General features: G+C 33.5%; 2 protein-coding genes and 1 pseudogene across 2 annotated transcripts; 1 reads left to right on the top strand and 2 right to left on the bottom strand.

The window, feature by feature from the left end:
- Positions 1–13,250: 13,250 nt before the first annotated feature.
- LOC148169380 (uncharacterized) lies at positions 13,251–17,508 on the bottom strand. The gene is made up of 3 exons (XM_088043092.1): positions 17,070–17,508; positions 16,779–17,021; positions 13,251–13,494 (listed from the first exon to the last, which is right to left on the bottom strand). Exons 1-3 carry the CDS (start codon positions 17,413–17,415, stop codon positions 13,442–13,444), a joined length of 642 nt encoding a protein of 213 aa, XP_087899218.1. The 5' UTR covers positions 17,416–17,508; the 3' UTR covers positions 13,251–13,441.
- LOC148169381 (uncharacterized) lies at positions 14,917–16,686 on the bottom strand (annotated as a pseudogene).
- A 2,596-nt stretch (positions 17,509–20,104) lies between the features above and the next one.
- Positions 20,105–21,053, top strand: LOC148169379 (uncharacterized). Its single transcript, XM_088044183.1, has 3 exons — positions 20,105–20,348; positions 20,453–20,670; positions 20,725–21,053. Exons 1-3 carry the CDS (start codon positions 20,105–20,107, stop codon positions 20,929–20,931), a joined length of 669 nt encoding a protein of 222 aa, XP_087900309.1. The 3' UTR covers positions 20,932–21,053.
- Positions 21,054–22,359: the final 1,306 nt, after the last annotated feature.

Here is a 22,359-nt window from a genome sequence, read left to right as displayed (position 1 = left end):
AGATCTTCTCCCTTACATTCCAACTCTTCGCTCTCAACCATTCGAATCTTTTGATGGCTTCTTGATGTCATCTTCGTTGTTTCAAATTCTAAAGCACGAGCAAGCGCATCCATTAATTTCGCGGGATGAGCCATCAGTAAAGAGTGTCTCGTATCGCTGTCACGAAGGTCGTCTATGAACGCGTCGCCCTCAAATTCTTGTAAAGTCTCATTTAGCTTCTGGGACCGGTTCTTTAACTGGCAGTGGTATACACGTTCCAGATGAGCTTGTCCATAGCGCATTTCAAGGTGTTTCACCAGTTGCTGATAATCGTGTTGTTGTTCTGGAGGAAGAGCTTGTAAAACCTCAGTTGGATCACCGCGCAGGGCCACAATCAATACTGTTGCTTTCTCCGCTGGAGTCCATCCATTCGTTGCTGCCACTGCTTCGAACTGAAGAACGTATGTGGCTCATGAGGACTTTCCATCGAACGGTGGAGGTTTTAGACGCAGTTTTGATGTTTCAAATATAGGCAACGTTGCTTAAACATTCTTCTCTTCTATCTTTTCCTCTAATGCCAGCAATCGGCGTTCTAAGTCTGATAGATCATCCTTCAATTGTTCCGCTTGTTCTATAAATTCTTTACGCAGCTCTCTAGAATTTACCAGCATGTTTTGCTCCAACTCAGTTGTTCTATCTAGCAGTTTTTTTTCCAAACCCTCAAAACTTTCTAAAATTTCTTTTTTTACATTTTTCTGTTGTTCTACATTTTCTCGAATGCTCTTGTCCATCATCTGAAGCATCGTAGTCACGTCGCTTGGAATTTGAAATAAAAATACTTCTGGATCTTCTCCTGAATTTCGTATTGCCTCTTGCAGCCGCTGGAGTATGGTCTTTTTACCCTCGGCGTCCAACTCGCGTTCCTCTAGCTCCCGCCGTAGGTCTGCTAGCTTCAGATCCTTTAACAAGACTTTTCTCATAGCCATTTTATGTCTCTTAATTCACAATCCCACTTCTGACACCAATTGTAGCGTTTTTCGAGTTCGATATATTATTTATTACACCCAAAACAACCTTACAACAACTTTACAACAACTCTTTGCACTATTTCAATTCTCTCCTATTTTTCTAATGTCAATCTGCCCCTCGCCGCTTCCGTTGTTGTTCTACCTACTTGATTTCGCTCTATGCTGATCCGTTACAATATCATAAATGTTCGGCGCAGTAAAGAAGTATTAAAAAGATTTTACGAAAATAAGAAGAAAGTGATTAGAAATTTTGCTGCGACGGAGAAGAAAGAAATCATGATAAACGGACGGAGGTTCAGTGTCGTTAGATCAAACGAAATGAGATGCTACGTTTGAATTAACGATGTCGATTAAAAAAGCGACACGAATTCGCACCTATTGTAATGGTACTCCAAACGTTCTTCTATCAACATCAACAACCTTAAGCAACAAGCTATCGATAAACGAAATCTTCTTCTAAAATTTGCGTCGTCGTACGGGTCGAAACCGTTATTTCTTGTACATACTTGCCGCGGTAAGCCATTTAAAATAAAATCTATTTCTTCAAGATCGTCGTCGTCGTCCAACACCATTACATTGAAATAATTATAAATAAAAGCCATTTAAGCATTTTTTGAAGTTAATTTTTACAAAATAGCAAACAATTACTTTATATTTAAGTTTTAAACCGTACCTTCTCCAGGGATTAAATTAACTGACAGATAGATGTCATTTATAAAAGATTAAGAACCGGTACAACGCAATCTATAAGTTAATCTGCGTTTAACTTAATCTTTAGACTTAACTGTAACCGGTGCAAACGGGCATAAGAGTATTTAATAATTATAATTATTTATTATAATTACACACGTTCAACATGTGCTTTGGACAATTAAAGCCAATAAATAAATCAGTGACATTTGTTCAGAAATTTTAAAGCTTAATTTATCGTGAAAAGTCTTTGATTCTCCTCAGCTAAAAACATTTTTTCATTGTCTAAACATCGTTCTAGTCAAATAAACATACGCTGCATAAGTGGCTACATCGTAACTGGAAAAGCGCAGTCCTCCTCTGTTAATCGCAATTATTAAATCACTGTCATACACACACTGGTTGATCACAAGTAATATAAACTTTGCAGTAATAGCATTTTAATTTTTTATTTCTAGCATAGGCAGCATATCCAGCAATGTACATTAGGTTGGCCTAAGTGTTCTTTGTAATTTCGTTTAAATCGTCTTCATAAATGAAACAATTGTTGTTCATTATGTCTGCCACACTGCACAGTAAAGAAAAATAGTTCAGTAACTGAGTTGAAAGACTGAAAATATAAAAATGTATGTTTTTCTTCAAAAAGCAAAAGTTAGGTAAACATTTTGTTTTATTAACAAAGTGCAACAAGTATGCAATCCTTGTTTAATATTGTAAGTAGCTAACAATTAAAAAAAATTGCTTATCAAATGAAAATTAAGAAGTGATTTTATTTTCGGCACATGTGACATTATGATGTGTTTTAATAAGTTTGACTAATTAAGAACAACAAAAATTTCATCAAAAGTCATTTTTATTTTCACAATACCTGTGCAGCATTTCCCTAAACTATAACGCTGTAGTTTTACTAAACAATGAAATTACAAATTCTTCATCAAATGTAACAGGTAAGCAAACCATGGACTTTGTCTTTAATGAATACACTATAAAATCTGTCATTCTGACATATAGGATGGTCATTCCAAATTATACCTGAGCAAGTACGGATTTCGTTTTTTTAACTCGATGCTTTCCTCTACTTTTTCCAAATATTCATATTGTTCTATGTCCCGTTTTCGATCTATAAAAAAACTATCAAAAGTAATTTTTTTTCACAAAACCTATGTAGCATTTCCCTAAAATATAACGAATTAATTTTATTAAGCAATGAAATTACAAATTCTTCATTAAATGTAATAGCCCTAGCAGCAATTAAATATTGGCAAAAAATTATTTCAAATATTGGCTGAAGTATGTTAGGGTTAACGTTTTTTTTATTATTCTAATATTAATCACAATACTGGGTTTATGAGCGAAAATCTAGTAATGGTCTAAAACATCTGTTGAAAAATGAGAAAAACAAATGGCTTATAAATTCATTTTTTTTACTTTTAGTAAGAGTTTAAGAAGGTCATTTATGATAATGTCCGCAAAAATAATAATTGAATACATAAGTGGTTTAAGGTGCTAAGTAACAAAATATTTTTTTTTGGAAAAAACGTATTTAATTAAAGTCCGTTTAGGTTGTAGGTACATCTTTCTGACTTTCTAGTTCACAGACCTTCATCTTATGCTCCATGAGAATAAATTATCTTGCAGAGGAAATTCCGTCAATTTTTAATTTAAATAAATTGTAAACTTAACAGGATTTTAATATTTCAAATTTATTTTGCCTTTTTTTAATAAAAAAGTGATTACACTGTTAATTTCGCACTTGAAGCAACTTAGTTCTCTACAGAAAAATTATTGTTTTTATCAGCGAACCAAGTAATTTGGTGCATTGACGCAATGCCAGGAATACTTGACACATTTGGTGGAATTGCTGTTTTCATTTTCTTGATTTCTTCCCCACATATCACAAATAATTAAATTCTTGGCCAAGATTTGTTTAATTTGATGGCAAAGTTATTGGCATTTAAGATGTCTTCGCCTTGCGATACCAGGCGATCAACCGTTCTCTTAAGTACTCCGCCTACACCATCGGCAGGTCTTTTGCCATGTGCCACTATGGAAAAGTTCCATGTCGCTGCCTTGGTAGCTTTATTAAATTTTGATGTGCCGCAACAAGTAATATGTTAAATTTGTTTTCATACTGTGATGAAGAACCATCCGATTGAAAGTGATGTGTCTACTAAAGGAAATTTTTCTTTTATAAAATAAATTACTGGGTTTAGATGTGCCCAGATTCCGTACGCATTATGAGTTAATCTTCGGATATTGTTGAAAAAAAAGTTTCTTTAATTTCTCCATTGTTATTCACATAAAAGACCCCTGTGTGCAGGGATAACTGCTTTTGAGAAGCCCCAAAATGTAAAGCCTGCACTTCTGGGGTTCCGTATTTGAAGAGATAATTTTCAGAAAAGTCTATGTGAAAGACAATTTCATTTTCTGGCAAACTTTCTTTTAAAGTTTTCATTGTTTTATACTGATGATGAAATCCAAACACGTGTTTTTTAAAGTCTGGTAAAAAATTCTCAAATTTTTTAATCAATTGTGGAATTAAGACTTTCAATTTTTTTCTTTTGGTTATCTTAACTACTCTTTTCCAGGATTCAACTATAGCTTACGAGCCAACGCCTAGGAATCGTGACGTCACATCAGTGGCCGTACCGCGCTTCGAAAAATGCATTGGTTTAAAGGGAAAGACGCCGTCCGCACTTCATAAAAAGGCCTCTAAAAACTTCCCACTTGTAAAACTTTTGTAAAATTTTATAAATTATGGTGTGATTTATAATGACAACAGTAAAATTTAAGAAAAAAAGGATTTATTCAATCATACATACAATATACAGGGTGGGCCAACGAAAACGAAACAGAGGCGTTTTGAAGCACTTACCGGTGGAATTTCAAAAAACGCTGAGACCGGTCAATTTTGGTTGTGAGGGGGACACACAACACACGTATTTTCAACTTTTTGCAGTCAGCTCCCTAAGAGGGGTGAAATTAACTCATTTCATTTTTAAAGATAGGTATAGGACATGGCACCTTTTTTGAAAGGTCCATTGAAGACCTTTACAGTGATATAATATTTTTTTTATTTCTAAGCCCTATAAAATTTTTTTCGAAAACGAAACTTTGGCGTTTTGAGGCACTTACTGGTGGAATTTCCAAAAATGCCGAGACAGGTCAATTTTAGTTGAAAAGGGGACACACAACACACGTATTTACAACTTTTTGCAGTCAACTCCCTTTGAGGGGGTGAAATTAAGCCCTTTAATTTTTAAAGATAGATATAGGACATGGCACTTTTTTTGAAAAGCCCATTGAAGACCTTTACAGTAATATAATTTTTTTTATTTGCCATTTTTGTTAGAATGTATTTTTCAACTTTGGGGTAATTTCCACCCTGTTGATAAGGTTATTCTAAAAAATACAAAATTGCTATTGTTTTTGAAATAAAATGTACGTATTTTAGTGCTATACATGCCTGGTTATGTTGATAGATATGTACATAAATTCATCGCAACTGTTTAGTGCTAATATTTTTTTATAGAGGTTAGATAGAAAAAAAAAATTCTATCATTGTAAATGTCTCCAATGGGCCTTCAAAAAAAGTGCCATGTCCTTTACCTACCTTTAAAAATTAAAGGGGTCAATTTCACCCCTCATAGGGAGTTGACTGCAAAAAGTTGTAATTACATGTGTCGTGTGTGTCCCTCACATCTAAAATTGACCTGTCGCGGTGTTTTTTGAAATTCCACCAGTTAGTGCCTTAAAACGTCCCAAATTCGTTTTCGAATATTTTTTTATAGGGCTTAGAAATAAAAAAATATTAATATTACTGTAAAGGTCTTCATTGGGCCTTTCAAAAAAAGCGCCATGTCCTATACCTATCTTTAAAAATTAAAGGGGTTAATTTCACCCCTCAAAAGCAGTTGACTGCAAAAAGTTGAAAATACGTGTGTTGTGTGTCCCCCTCACAACTAAAATTGACCGGTCTCAGCGTTTTTTGAAATTCCACCAGTAAGTGCCTCAAAACGCCTCTGTTTCGTTTTCGTTGGCCCACCCTGTATAAACTATATTTAAATGAGATACCAATACACCAGAGCAGATTTTAACAAATCTTTATACAATGCTGCTTATAATATATACAAATATTTACAATACACATATTATATTCATGAAATACAAAAAAAATGAAATACATACAGGCCTATTCACGTAACTGTACGACCTGAAATTTCAAAAAATGCAACCAACAATACATTTTCAGTGTTGACTTGGCTTTTCTAAATTAAAATTTCAAAAATACAATCAGAGATGCTTTATATCAACCAGTGGTGTCATAAAGATTTGTCAATTTTTGCAAACTTAATACTCCTAGTTATCATTGTCTTTGCGAAAATGTATTCTAACAAAGAGAAAACTGACATGATGATGCTGTAGCGGCTGCAGATTTATATGCACTAATAAGAATCCTGACCGTGCTGCACACCCAACAGACAAAATTTTCCGAAAATTGGAAAAAGATTTAAGAGAAAACAGGCCCCAACAGAAACGAGTTAGAACTAGAACAGCCACAGGAATGAAGAATGAAGTTGCGGTTCGTCAAGATGTTACAGAAAATCCGCACGTCAGTCAAAATTTTGTGGCACATCAAATTGAAACCAGTCTGTCTTCAGTTTCAAGAATTATTTTCGCTAACAAATTTCATCTATACCATCATATCATGTAGGTTAAAGAGCTGTAGGAAACCTGGAAGACTTAGAAGCAAAGATCACGGCAGCCTGTAGATCGGTAACACCAGAAGTTTTGGAACGTGTGCGGCCATGTTTTATGAACATAATGCAGCATTTTCAACACTTGTTACGATGATTTGTTTCCAATTTTTGTTATATTTGTTACTGTTACATACATTTGGCTTCCAGTTTTATTATCTGAATAAATCGTTGAACAATAAATGTCAGTGTGATGATTTTTTTTAAATGTCAAGCATTAACTATGCAGGCGTCGTTGATCGATTTTATGTATTTCAATTTACTAAACGCGATGGTTGCTTTGAAAATGTATAATGGGTTGCATTTTTTGAAATTACAGGTCGTACAGTTATGTGAATAGCCCTGTATATAACAATTAGGAGTATTACATACATTACTATTACTTATTAAATTTATCTAACTTTCGTTTTTTGTTACTTGCATAAGTACATTTATCAGTTTTGATCTTACTATAATTATTTAACAAAATATTTGACATGACATTCATGGCCAATTTATACAAGTCAAATAATGTTCTTTTACAATTACAACAGTTTTCATGCAAAAACTCATTCGTTCCGAATACTTTTAAATATTCCTTAGTGGACAAAGTTACTAAAATATTTTTTTGCGAACCTTGTAAAAAATATTTTTCGTAACGAGCAGAGATGAGTAACTGAAATGTTTCGAAAATACTAATAACTACATCAACAAAATCCTGATTAGGATATTTCAAACCTCCCCGGTTCAACATATTCAAATATTTATTAACATTAGCATGTTCCGATGTAATTTCCAAATCTTTTTCAAATGATAATATTTTGCTACAATTAATGCATTTATTTTTTATTTTATGAATAATATATCCGGTAATATAGACAATTACCATTAAATCTGTTTCTGAAAACGTATCAATTGGATTTAATTCAAAATCCTCAAAATTTTCAGAAACATTAAATTGGCAACATACTTCTGTTGTTCCATTTTGGGCAGAAAAGTTTTTCAATAAAAATTTCCCTTTGCTGGCAGATTGCAAAGTTAGTAGATTTAGTACTTTGAGTTTTTTTTCGGATTCTAATACTTGAGTCAGTGTGACATTATAATTATTCCCACTCATTTGTCTATATTGGCCATATCGAGCTTCTAAATCGTCAGTTTGAAATTTTCGCAGCAACACACATTCAAAGTTAACTGTATTTAGTAACTAATCGCTTAACTCAATATGAGCTTGTGTTGTATGTTTCAGCGCAATAAATGTGTCTTTTGTAAGTTTTCCATCTTTACAATTTTGAGAGGACGTACACTGGCGGCCTTTAATTTGGAAACACCAAGCTAATCGAGTTCACTGGAAATTTTGAATTTTCTCTATTGTATAAGTATCGTTAGCCTTTTTATCATTGAACGTAAAAAATTAAAGCAAAATTGTTTTTCTTGTATTTTTAATAAAACATGGAATAATACAGTATTTACAGTAAAAAAATTAAAATTATTAATATTACTTTTCATCAAGCAATAAGAATGCACTAATATCGAATTGCAGCACCATTTTGTTCTACCACTTGTGTCAATCGCCTGCTCATTGACTCAACAGTATTTCTTACACTATTTTCACTTACTGCATTCCATGCTTGCTGAATTCCTGCCCACAATTCATCCGCGTTTCTAGGAATGATGTTCAATTCTCTAATTTTTTTTACAATTAAACTCCATATGTTTTCGATTGGGTTTAAGTCAGGACTTCGCGACGGCCAATCTAATACTTCAATATTATTGGTCCGTAACCACTCTTGCACTATCCGGCTGGTGTGGATAGGACAGTTATCCTGTTGAAAAATGTAATTTCTGTTGCCAAATCTTTCAGTGACGGTTGGTAACATGGTGTTTTCTAATATGTTCTGGTAAACAGCACCAGTAAGTCTTCCGTTGATTCTTACACATGTCCCACTACCATCAGCGCTAATCCAGGCCCATACATTCACTGAAAATCTTCCGCAGTTGTTTATTTTATGCGTATATTTTTCGTTATATCTTTGATTTCTCGGTCTGTACACCCGAACTCTACCATCATAAAAAGATTTAAAAACCTTTTCGTCTGAAAATGCTACTCTGTTCCAAAAGTACACCTTCATTCAAGTACTGAAGAGCAAATCCGACTCTGTTTTCCTTATGCGCCTCCGTTAAAAATGGCTTTCTAGCTGCCGCCCTATTAGCCAAACCTGCTGCTTTAATTCTTTTTCTAGCGGTTCTTACAGAACCTGGAAAATTAGTTTCTTGGCGAGCTTTTACAGCACTTGAAAAAGGCTCCTGGTCGATGTGGTCAACCAAGGCTGCATCTTCCACGTTGGTCGAAATTTTTGGTCTGCCAGGAATTCTAGCACGTGCCACTGTATGCTGTAATCTCCACTTCTTTATGATTTTTGAAATGCAGCTGTGGCTAACGTTTAGGTCTCTTGCAATTCGTCTTAAGCTACAACCTTCTTCTGATTTACTGATGGCTCGTGCTTTTGCTGCTTCTGTAAGGTTTCGAGGCATATTTTTATAAAATTTTTATTTTTATAAAATTGACAAGCTTGACAAGTAACCAACGTTTTTACAAATTTTGATTTAGTATTTACAATTTTCCACCATCTACAAACGATTTCTAAAAATTTTACAGTCCCTGAATTGTTATCTGCAGGATTTAGTTTTAGAGCAGCAATATTTTTTTCGTCGAACAATTTACAACAAAGAAGCACATTTTGACGTTCAATATTATTTGGATACAAAACTTTACGGTTTAAAGAAGGAGCAGTTTTTAAAATCGTATCACATTGTCTCATATAAAGTTTTTTTAAATCATAAAGTTTGGCAAAAAAAAATCCGAATTATTTATCTTAAAAGATGGTATATGAAAGGTTTGTTGTGAATCTTTTTGATTTAGCCATGCATTTCTTATTGATTTAAATAAATGAACAGAATAAAAAAAAAGAAAATTTTTTTGTGTAGGATTAAATTTATTAAATATGTAAGTATTTAATCTCTCCTCATTTTCACAAAGCTGATGAAACATTTTTCTGGTTGTTCTATTATTATCGGATATTATAGCAACTACATTGTATCCTATCTCAGTCAAAGTTTTTATAGCAAAAATGACTAAATCTTTCAATACGGTAGCTGTAAGGTTTTTAACTGGATACAGTCCTATTACATCTTTGTTATCAGAACAAATAGAGGATATCATTAAAGTCTGAATAGTAGTTGCGGCTGCTTTAGAAAATGTTTCGGCTTCTAATTTATTACAATCATATCCTTCAATTTTACCACCTTTGCAAGTAACATTTGGGTTTATGTAAATTTCATCTAACAGAAGAACAACATGTCGTTCAGGACTTGATAAATAATTAAATTTATTTCTTAAATAATTTATTTGAGAACCATCAATTCCAGTATTGCCAAATTGAAATTTAATATTCATTTTTTTTAAATATTTATCGCTAGGCAAAGTTAGAGTGTTTGTATTTCTAATAGTACAATAGGCGCCTGGAAATCTGTAAAAAAATTGCATGCCCATAATAATGTTTCTGCAGAATATCTTTTCTGTTTAAGCAATAGTTGAACCACTTGATTTTTTAAAAACTGTAATTTATCCCCAATTAGACAATCTTTACGTTTAAGTAACAAATCAAAATTTTTTAAAATATTATTTAGATACAATTTCTCAAGGTCATTTACATCATTGTTGGAATCGGAAAATGTAGTTAAAAATCCAATTATGTTTTTCAACTTTGAATATGTGTTGCAAATTTCTTCTAAACCAAGAATTTTTTTAATTTCTTTGAATATTTTTATTAAAATTTTATTAAATTAATTTTAATATTATTTAATTTTAATATTATTTAATTAATTTTATTAATTTTTATTAAAATTATATTATCATTTTCATGAATTACAACAGTTAAATTGTCATTAACCGTTACGGATATTACAATTACTGGCTTAGAATTAATGTCAAAGTTAATTTTGGTGAAACATAAATGTTTATCTGCCACCACTACATGAAAATTTTTAAAAATGTCATCTTTATAAAATTCAACCTTAGCATATAAATCTTGTATGGTCTGTATCGTGTTCAATTCTAATTGCCGTTGTTGAAATAAAATATTTACCTCCTCTTGTCTTAGTTCTATTTGGTAACGTCTTTCTTCCGGATCAAGTCGTGATTTCGGTAATGATTTTGACAAATAACTTGGCTGATTCTGGAAAATTGTCGGATAAGCGCCTTCCTTCAGTCCAGGACGTTCACGCGGTGTCACCAACGATGATCCATCTTCACGAATTGCATGATGTTCACGTTTAATAACAGATTCATCAAAATGTTTAATACACACAACACTGCTCTTGTAAGGTACAAAGTTTTTTCTATTTATGCACTGTATCCACTTATCTTTCAGAAGTTTATTCTTTGGAAATTGAAAAATCTACACTTTTTCACTTTTATTGTAATTACTTCTACAATTAGGTACACAGCAACTACTTGGCATTTTGATTAAAAAGGTATTATACCTATTACATGTATGTAGACAACAGAATAAGTAAATCAGTTAATTTACAACTTTGGTCACACACTTTGTTTGCCCTTTCGAAATGAAGCAAGTACTAAAAACATTTTCATGAACATGGGAGTATTTATAAAACCCAGAGAAAATGATAGAAAGGGGTATTTTGTCATATTCTGGGAAAAATATTGAAGGGAGAAATTCCGAGATCCTTCTCAACCCAAAAAGTCAGAAAAAGAGGTAAATCTTTAATAAGATTTAATGTAAACATGAATGCTGAATACGTTTCCAGAAATAGAGAAAAATCTGGTCACATTTTTTTCCATTTTTTGTAGAACTAGGAAATAAAATTATTAGACAGGCATAAAAAAGCTTTGGGTCGATGGTCGATGTCCTTTTTAAGAAAAATACAATGGTTTTTGTATTTCATGATTGAAAGGGTGCAAAATACCTAACAGTACCTAAATATGGGGCTGTTTGTTCCCGCTTAACCTGCCCTAAATCCGGCACTGCTATTTAAATGTCAACTTTCAGCATTTATTACACAAAAAAATTATTTGTGAGGTTTCTAGGAAAATCAAGCTTTTAAAACTATAAACCGTGTTCGCCCCAGTAAAAAGTCTCAAAAAAAGAAGTAATTCCGTAATATTTTGAGAAGAACATTTAATGATCATATTCCAAGAACAACCCAAAAATTGTCATTCCAAGCAAAACGCAATTTACAATGTCTAAGTTTGTGAAAATGAAGAAAAAAGACATCTCATTCCTATATTTCCATAAGCCGCAATGGTGACCGTTCGACCACTGTGCTGACGTCACATCGGGTCTCCGGCAGCTAGGCGTAGGCTCGTAAGCTATAGTTGGCTCTGTCTTTTCTCGTCCTTAATTCTTTCTTTGTTTATGGTCCTCCACTCATAATATTTAATAAATGAGCTTTCATAAGCAGCTATTTCAAGTGGATTGTGTTTACAATTGTGGCATTATCCATGCATAGATTTCACAGTTTTAAATGAACACACAAAGTGCTTTGGTGACAGTTTGAAATTTCAACCATGGCAGAAAATTTACTCTAATTTCAATCTCATTACTTTAATATTTAAAATAACGAATTTATGACTGCCTGGCAGTCGCATCAATGGAATGATTTACAGTTTATAAATATTTGTATCAGATGATTACTATTTGAGAGCTATCACATTCCGATTCTGTAATAACGATTTTCGTCGCTGTTTCAAGAATTAATTTTTTTTATGACAAATTTGTTGGCTCATTTCGGTCCTAAAAAAGCAATTTTACGACGGTGGGGGTTTCGGAATAGAAAGTTTTGGTAACAAAAATCATCAAAAATGGCGTCTTACGGGTCAATTTCAAGTCACTGCGTTAACGCAAATTTGCAACCGTTGCCAAGGTATGAGCAATGTGATTGGCGTTGCTATGTTGCAAATGGGATTTGCAGTAACGCAAGTCACACTTGAAATCGACCCCTAAGACTTTTAAAACTAATCTGCTCCGAAAAGTAATGTGTGTCATTTAGGTTTCTTGCAATTTTACTAGAAATCATCCAAGTTGTAATTGCGAAAAATAGTAAGAGAATCTTTTATATGAGTAGTAGTGGATATTTCCACTATTTAATGGCCCAATTTTTTAGAACTGCTTACACTTTGACGATAATTCGGAATTTCCGCCAAACTCCAACTTCTATCCTCAATCTGTAACATACTTTCAAAATCTCCTTCTTGGCGACCATCAATAAGAAAATTGTCAGTCATGACTTAGACATTTCATTTGAAGACCGTTGAAAGTATTTTAAATTTTAAAACATCTGCTTGGTTTATTTTCAAATTAATAATTAATGCAATTGAAATATGAAACAGCAGGTATACATAAAAGTCAAACCAAGTTCCAAGAAGTTTTCTACTGGATTTGTTAAAAGGGAATGTTTTTTGACCTTGATAAGATCGGTGTAAAAGCCATTTTGCTGTGATTCGTTATTTGAGAAATAAAATTCAAGCATACAAAAAATTATTTTATTGCAACCAACAGCAAAAAAATTAAATTAAAGGAAAATGTAATATATGTGTATGTAATTAATTAAAGTAAAAAATTAATGACAGGGTATTTAATTCAACACATGTATTTTTTTCGATGATACTGTACCCAATTATACAGATCTGAAGGTGAACGATCTTAAAATAGACTACTGCGACTAATTACAACTTGTCTACAAAGTTTCATGGGTACTAATTTTCCTTGTATAACAAACTTATCAAAATTATGCAGAAGTTTCAGTTCTTCACCAGAGAAATTTTTCCTGTCCTTTCGACTATGATGGAAGTCGGTGGTTCGCAACTCCTATAAAATTGACGAAATCGTTTTTCTTTGGAGACAGTTTTTTCTTCTCAGAAGATGAAATTTTTTTGGGTGAAGATTTTTTCTTTTTCGGTGTTTTCAACGATTTCGCTAGCGAAGGCGCTCATTCAAGCAAAGGGTCCGTTTCCAAAATGAGTGGTTCTTGTTGGACTTGATCTAGACAACAAAAAAACATCAGAACAAGCAACTTTTATGTTTAGTGCAAAATGAAAAAAATTATACATTTTTTTATCAAAATAAACCTTAAATAATTGTTTTTTTTTTATACAAGTGACTCATCTAAGTGTCTAGTCCAACGTCTATTATTTGCCGAACGAATGTTTAAAAAAAAATACAAAACAAAGATAATTGAATAAGCAAGACCAAATTTGACATTAAACTATTTTAGCATAGAAACGCAATTTTGGCCATCTTTTTTATAGGTAAATTTATTATAATCTTTACGATCATGTAAAACATTGAATTAGTTGATTTGAGATTAAAAATATACTAAATCTGATTACAATCGGCGACACCGAAATGTAAACGACTTTTTCGTTGTCATGGATTTTTCTCTGAATTTCCATAATGTAAATCAGACTTTGAGCAGTGGCCTTCTTTTTGATTTTTCCCGAAACATTTAGCGACCGATTTTTATCAAATTTTGCAATAGCTCTTGGTTTTTCGACTAAAGTTCAATGTTTAGTTGATTTTAACTAACTACTGTCATCAATTGTCATAAATGACAATTAATAGTGCGCCTATGATTTAAAGTAAAAATTACGATAGACAATTTTGCCGTACACATTTCGTTGTCGTCGATAGTACTAACAGTTCACTTATTAAAAAGTAAAGTTGGCAGCAGCCCCTAGCAATTTTTATCGAAAGTTGGTCGAAAAAGCGTTTGACCTTGAAGCAATGATATGCGTAGAAGCTAATCATCCTGCGTAAATTTACTGAAACTTGTTAAATCCTTATTTGAATCTCTCGTTTGAAACTAACCTTTGAATAATTCGTAACTGATGTGAGATGACGATACAGCAACTTTGACAATGTGTTAACGTCAAAAATCGTTATTCAATTTTCCCCTAAAGAATTGAAAACCGGATTTACACTTAAGCATTTTAGAAAATTTACACAGGAGAATGAACTGATAGCAATGAGCTGGACTGTAGTTATTTTCTTCAAAAAGTGAAAAAAACCCTCTAAAAGTCATTAACATAAATAATCATATAGCTTTTAAAAATGTTAGTTTTTGCTTTTTTCTAGGAAACTGGATATGCCCCTCCCCCCACTTATTCGGTAGATTTTCAACAATAATATCCGTTATTATTGTTGCTGTTATAAGTAATTTTAAATGATTTAAATTTAAAAAACTTAAACAAATAAAAACAATTATTTTAAGTAAAGTGTCGTCGATGCTATTTCATAAAAATCCGTTCTTAAATAACAAAGAAATTGGACTGAAAAGTCTTATAAAAGCCACATTGTATGAAAAAGTTTTATTCCAAAGCTCACTTCATAATTAATAACTAACGCCGCAAACAGTTAACTTATCAAAGGATTCTGTCAGTCTGTCATCAACATCAAGTAGTTCATCTAAAATAATGGGTTCATTATCGTTTGGTTCCTCGATATTGATGCTATTCCAGATGGAAGGCTGTTCATTATTTGATCAAAACTCTTGCCTTTATACTGGCTCAAGTCCTCGTTTACGATAGACAAGAATTTTGCCCAGGCTGTTACATGAAAAAGACGCTTATCTTGCCGATAAACTTCTTCATGTACTTTTTGACTGTGTCACCTGAGCAATTTGATTATCATTCATTGACAAAAGCTGAGCCAAAGTCGCAACTTGTTTTCGTAAATAGGTGCTTCGTAGGAAAAAGGGTTTTTCTGCTCCACACTGCTGCGCAAAGTCTTTTAACACCTTTGAAGCATCAATATAAAGACCACTTACAGGGACATCGAAGAAATACTCAACACCAGAATTTTCTCTATACCTCAAAAATAGTTCTAGATTTCTAAAATCAAGGCACAGATTTACCAAAACAATAGAAAACGCTATCAATATTTACCTGCATTGGGTTTCGTCCAATAAAATGTTCAAATGTGATAGCGTTTTTCGACTAACCGCATGGTCATATATTGATCAGCTAAAGCTCTCTCCAAGGTGGTAAGGCTTTGTATGCTCAAGTCATCTACTGCAACTCGTTTTTGACAAAAATCGGTTTTCATGGTGGCTACATCAGTAACTCTCCTCCTATTGAAAACAATCAATTTGGTTAATTCGGCCTTCCTTAACTGCATCCATTGATCATAGGTAAACTGTTGGGTTAATTTGTTGTATGCATCCTCCGCTTGTTGATTTATAAATGTCATTAAGCGTGTGAACTCGGTAGCTTCGTTATTCTTCTAACTTTTCGATCAAGTCTTATTCTTCCAGCGGGTCTAGAAACTATACTTCAATTCGTGTAGTTATCTAAAATTTTGATTTTTTTGGCATTCAAAGGAGTTTCCCGAAGCAACTCTTTTATATTCAACTTGGAGACTAATCAACATAAAGGTAATTTCTGACTGCAACATTTGTGCTGAAGACGGATATTTGAACATATTACTTTCAGCATCAAAACCACCAAATCTCAAAAACCCTTCCAATAAAAAATCATAATTATTAATATGGATTAATAAGTCTTCGTAATCAGCAATAGTGGGATCTATTTCTTTTATACGTAACAGTATGCGCGCCAAACGCCTTATCGCCTGTCGGGCGTTAGCCAGGGCTCTCTCACAATTACGATGTAAAACAGCGTATCTTTTGGCTATTAAGTGGTGACACCTGTCAGACAAAATTTCATGTAACACAGCATCTATTTTAATTTTTTCGAGAAAAGCTTCTAAACATTTATCTTCCAATGTTTTCGTCGCAGTTGTGACTAACTGATCGTTAGACCTTGCCTCAGTGGTAACTCTTCTTTTGTTCGGCATCCTGTTTGAACATCGGTGTTCATGCCGGGCAAAATTTCTTGAGGCTAGCATAGAATGACAGTGTGAACATTTAACGTCCGATTCTATCTTAGATTTAGTGAATCTTTTTAACACAATTCATTCATGGGGTTCTGCGTTGGCATCTTAGAATCACCTCGAAGGCGCAATGCTTTTAAAGCGTCATTTCTTGCACGGCTCTTGGGTTCCAATTTTTGAATTTCCGTTTTCCCTTTTCAGAAGCACTAGATTTCAGTGGCCTAACATATCTTAACACTGAAGTCTGAGAACCATTACCAACATCTATTTCTTCTCCTTTAAAATTTCCCTTAGGAAAACAGTTAAAAAACTCAGAAGCAAGTGATTTTCTAAAGATTGCGGCATGTACTTTATTCAGTTCTTCAGCAGGTGGGTGTAAGCCTGTTTATATATATTTCCCTAGTTCTATTCAAAAGGTTTAGAAAAATAAAACTTACACAAATGACCGCCGCTCATTTTTGAAACGACTTCTTTATTTAAAACACCAATCATTCTTGCCCCAGAGGCGATAAGACTTGAACGATAAGATCCTCGATGACACAAAACAGACGTATTTAATTTAACATCAGACGATTTGAAATGAATCACGAACGTTGCTCCAACCCCTGTCGCCGAAGATGACTCAACATTAGACGTGTCCTGTTGTGCAAGTTCGGAAGATGCTGCTGTGCTTGGTCCTGCTATTATAAAATTTTAGAAATACTCGCAAAATGTAAAATATTACAAACCTTTAGAAAAAGAGGTGAACAGTTTTTTCTCACACTTTTCTTGTTCTATTTTATGTTTTGGAGTATGCAATCTTTCAATTTCTTCGTCGCTACTCGTTGAATCACATGAAGGTACATATTCGTCTTCAGAATTGTCAGCGTATGGGTCTTCTTGGTAGGAGTTATTTAAGGAATGGTCATATTCCAAGGTTAGTTGTTTTTCTGTAAAGGATTGATTTGATTTTTCTACATCTTTCTCGATCAATCGAGGCGTAGTGCATGTATTGTTAACGTATGTGTCTTCTTGGCAAGACACATTGAGGGAAAGTGTATATCGTGATTTTGAGGGTTTTTCGTTCTTGTCCATCAGCTGAGTCGGATCATTTGAGAAAAGATCATATTCCAAAGTTGGTTGTTCGTCATGAGAATTCAACGAACTGACAAGCAACTGACAGCTCGCGTGGAATTGTCACTGAAAATTTCACTCGTAAAATTTCCAGAAAAAGTTTGTTGTGATTTGAAAAAATTAAAGTCTCTGATAGGTCGAATCTATGGTCAGTTGAATTCTCTAATGCAATTCACAATAGGGTTAACACTTTATTGCCAAGTTTTGACCATTTGCGTGCATCTACTTCTGTGTCTGTGGACACAAGGAGGCAACCAAATACGCAGTCTGCAGACTCAACAAAAACATTCATTAGGTTTCTTAAAGATTGGGCGCTTGAATCTAACATTAATTTTCCGCAGCTAAAAGGCCTACTACGTAGCTTGCGAAATATTTTACATCTAAATGTACAAAGTGATGCTCGGACACTTCTAAGTACTTCCCAAAAAATTAATATTACTGTTATACAGACCCGAAAGGTAACACCAGGCGAATTTGTATATTTTGGTATTATACCAACACTGAATGCACACATGCAAGAGGATATGATTCAAAATGAATTAACAAAAAGCCATAATGTAAATGGTCTTTCAATTTTTAATAGTTCAAGTAAGCAGTTTTGGCCAATTTTATGTACAATTCATATAAATGGTTTTAAGATTAGACCTTTTCCAGTGGCTTTGTTTTGTGGTGATTCAAAACCATTTTCACTTTCTTATACTTAGAAAAATTTATAGAACAGATGAATTTATTACTGCATAATAACTATATATACTAGGAAAAAATTTTTGTTATTAAACTACTATGTTTTACATGCGATGCTCCAGGCAGAGCATTTTTGAAGTGTGTGAAAGGGCATAATGGCAAGTTTGGATGTGAAAGATGCATCAAATCAGGTGTTGTAGTGAATAGACGTATGGTTTTATTAGAGAAATAGTCTGCTACGCACTCATGATGATTTTGTCAACAAAACAAACTCTGGACATCACTTATCCCAAATTATTTCTTTCCTCCTACAAATAAAAGACATAGACATGATCAAATCATTTCCTCTTGATGACATGCATCTATGTTGTTTAGGTGTAATGCGCAAATTGTTGAATTATTAAATTAAAGGGTAATATATATGATATAACTCGAGTTAAACTAAGAGTTAATTTAAGACTAGAACTTTCAAAATAGATTGATCAAAATTGCTAAATATGTCCCATCTGATTTTAGTAGAAAACCAAGATCATTAAAAGAACTATACCGGTTTCAGGCCACAGAATTTCGTTTACATTTGTTATATTTAGGGCCTGTTATATTTCACGGTATTTTAACGCATCAGGCCTTATATGAACATTTTCTACTTTTTAATGCTGCTTTGCATAATCTATTAAATGATAAATTTAAAGATTGCATTCAATGGATTCAGCTAGCCAAGCAAATGCTGACCCCATTTTGTAGAACGTAGCATTTTATTATATAGTCAAGAATCATGTATTTACAATGTCCATAATTTGATCCACGTGGCTGATGACGTAAGTTATTTAGGACGAAACCTAAATGAAATTAGTACAAGGTGTTTATAAATGTTTCTAGCATCAAGCGTGGCTTTGGAATTCATGTCGTACACTATTTTGCCGCTTTGTTTTCATAGTGAATATAATTATCAGGAAAATTATTTATAATGTTACTTACTTCAATGACGTTTTAGTTACGGCTTTATGCCCAAGTTTTCGATTTTCAGATTTTAAACTACAACTGGAACAGTTTATTTCTCAAAACTTACTTTGCTTCATGTTTGAGGTTAACTGCAAATGTCAGTTGACAAATCGGAACCCACATCTGTAATGAGCGGCAAATTTTTTTGACATTTCATAGCCACCCTTGATGCTAGAAACATTTATAAACACGTCGTAGCTTTCCTTTCGAGAAATATTTAGGTATTTTGAAAGCATCTGTTCGGACTCCAAATCGTCCTTGTGCACAAGTTTGCAAACGATTGTCAATTTACTCAATTACTTATACGTGCATTAACAGTACAGAAAACTTGAAAAACATCGAATTTCCAACTTTTACAACAAGCCTAAACAAAAACAGATTGTTTTGTGTTTTTAAAAAATCAAAAGATTTTTAAAATTAATCAAATAGATGAGGCTTCAAACATTGTAATCAATTTTGTTGACAAATTGTTAAATATTTTCAGCTACCCACTCGATTCAACTGTTTTGGGTATTTTTGAATTTTCAACTTTATAGGGACTTGAAGCAACGGTTTCTATTAGTGAAATTTCTGCAAAAAGTTTTGTCATACCCGTTAATGACTAATCAAAATTAAGTTTATTTTGTTACTTTTGAATTTTTTCATGAAACATGTTAAGTCTAATTGATTGCCAGTTCAAAACTGACTGAATTATTATTTACATTTCCAGTTTATATCTACTAAACGCCACTTTAAACACCATCAATACTAGGCCGGTGATCATACAATACTTTTTTGTATTGAAAAAATTGTACCCTTATACCAAAAATTGTTTTTAAAATATCAACTTTGCATATCAATTTGTCAAATTTACCATACCGAAACGAATCAGAGACCATTTCTATTTATAATCTAACCGATTTCTCTCGTGGTCTAAATTGTACAAATTATACGTAATTTTATTTAAAAAAAATTTGATTAAATGATGCTGCTGCTTATTTCTATTTTCAGTATGTGGAATTTAATTACCAGGGACGATAATTCTGTGGACAAATGCTGCAAAAGACTTATCGTGGATGAAGATAACAGCTCAGATGAAGCTTCTAATGGTCGGTTACTTTTTAAAATCCGTGATAACATACCAGGACAAAACGTACCAGAAGCGCAAATAAATTATTCCACTTCCAGTACTTTAACAAATCAAAGTTTTGATACCCGAAGTGAAACTTGTATCTATCTAAAATCTTTTACTAAATAGTAATTTATAGTTATTTGAATTAAAAATCATTAGTAACTGTATTTCTAAGTTTTTAATTTTTTAATTCTGTTTCAGCCGACGCCGACGCAAAATTGCACGGTATCAGATTTGAATTGAAAGAAATAAATCGGAAACTTGAACGGTTAGCAACACTTCTTCTGTCTGCGAAAGCTGAATCTCTTCTTCCCAGTGTGAACGGTGCAACCTCATTTGAGAATATGCTTGCAAAAACTAAAGAAGATTTCGACAAACTCAACGATGAACTGAAAGACTTATTTAAATTTGAACAGTTGGTAAATTAATTTACCTATCTTTTTCTCAAAGTTCCTAATTCTACAACTTTGCAGACAAGAATGCTGTCTTTGTTAGGAGGCCAATCCATACGGAAAACTGTGTTGCTCATAATGGACAAAATGTTTCCAAAATCCCTTGCAACACAATATTTAAGCCAAGGAAAGAAGAAGAAACATCCTTTCAATGAACTGTCAGAGATACAGGGTGTTCAAAAAATAGCGGATCAACTGATAAGAACGTCAAACTCTAAGACGCTGTGAATTGGAAATGCTGTTTAAAATTTTTATTTGAAGCTTTGTAAAGGAGCAAAATAACTTTAAATATTGCGAAAAACGGCAACAGTGTTCAATTCTTTCGGTAATTATTAGGAGTATAAATTTGTGACCAGAGCAACACTTTGGTAGTTACAATTATTAATAAATCATGTAATTGGTTACTATGGTTTGCAATTGATTTTGATAACACCTGACCAGTAAAAGTTACAATGTAGATCAAGAACCATTTGTTCACTTCTCGGTGTGCGAATAGTCCTGGGTCGTCCATGATCCTGATAAATTTGGTTCCAATCGGCCCGTCTCACGTACCTGTTGATAAACTGTTGAAAAGTATTCTTGGAGGGAACTTGCCGGTTAGGAAATTCACAAGCGTACTACTCCCTTACTGCTTCTCGACGGTTTCCTTCACGTGTCGGTATATTCAGAAAAATTATACATTAGAGAAAAAAACTCCTCTAGTTTGTGCACCTAAAAAATGTTTGACTTTTCTAAAAAATGGTCATTGTCAGACACTAGGCAACAATTAATTACTGAAGTCTTGAAGTGAAATGTTGCCAGATTAAGAGCCGTATTCTTGAACCGTTCGAGTTGAGACGTATACGAGTCGTATACGCGTTGTCAGCGGTGGTTTGACGCGAACGCTCAAGCGAGTCCGATCAAGACCCATGAAATCCTATTCGTCTCGATTCGTACGTTTCAAAAATACGGCATTCGCTCGGACTCGAGTGTGCGGATTTAGCGTTCGCGTCAAGTCACCGGTGGCAGCCGTATTCTTGAACCGTTCGAGAACTTAGGATCAAATAAATATCACTAAAATATTGACAGATTTAAATTTAAAATGTCGAAAAGTAAGTGAAGAACAAAAAGAGGTACTTACCGAATTTCTTACTAACAATATGGAAATGATTGCGGGTAAAACAACCCCCACTTTTACTAACCGCGACATCTCAAAAAAATGGGTGGAGGTGTCTGAAATGTTAAATAACATTGGAGGACCCACCAACCATTGGAAACAGTGGAGAAAAGTATTACGTAAGTTTTATTTACTTGTTTTCAAATAGTATGTTGTTAGACCTGGCAAGACATGCATGCATGCGTCAAAGCGAAGGCGCGGCAAAATGTTGCCGATCGTTTGAAAACGGGTGGCGGGCCTTCTATGCAATTGAAAATGGGCAAACTGGACACGCAAATTTTCCAGACCTTCATTAAACCTGTCGATATTCGTGGTGATGTTGCGGTTCAAGAAAGCCCTTGCACTTTTAATGGTATCCATCGCTTTTCCTTATTTCATATCATCAACCCAACCTATTGTATTTTTCCTTAGAAACCAGTGCACCGCTCCCATCAACTGCTAGAACCCTACAAGTTTCCCCAGAACCACAAAATCCTCCAATGCAACATCGGCCCATTCCG

The sequence above is a fragment of the Gnatocerus cornutus genome, chromosome 8, assembly GCF_029298725.1.
Source record: "Gnatocerus cornutus isolate USDA-ARS CGAHR chromosome 8, icGnaCorn1.1, whole genome shotgun sequence".
Taxonomy (NCBI): domain Eukaryota; kingdom Metazoa; phylum Arthropoda; class Insecta; order Coleoptera; family Tenebrionidae; genus Gnatocerus; species Gnatocerus cornutus.
The sequence above is the reverse complement of the archived record's forward strand: the minus strand, read 5'-3'. Positions and strand labels throughout refer to the sequence as shown.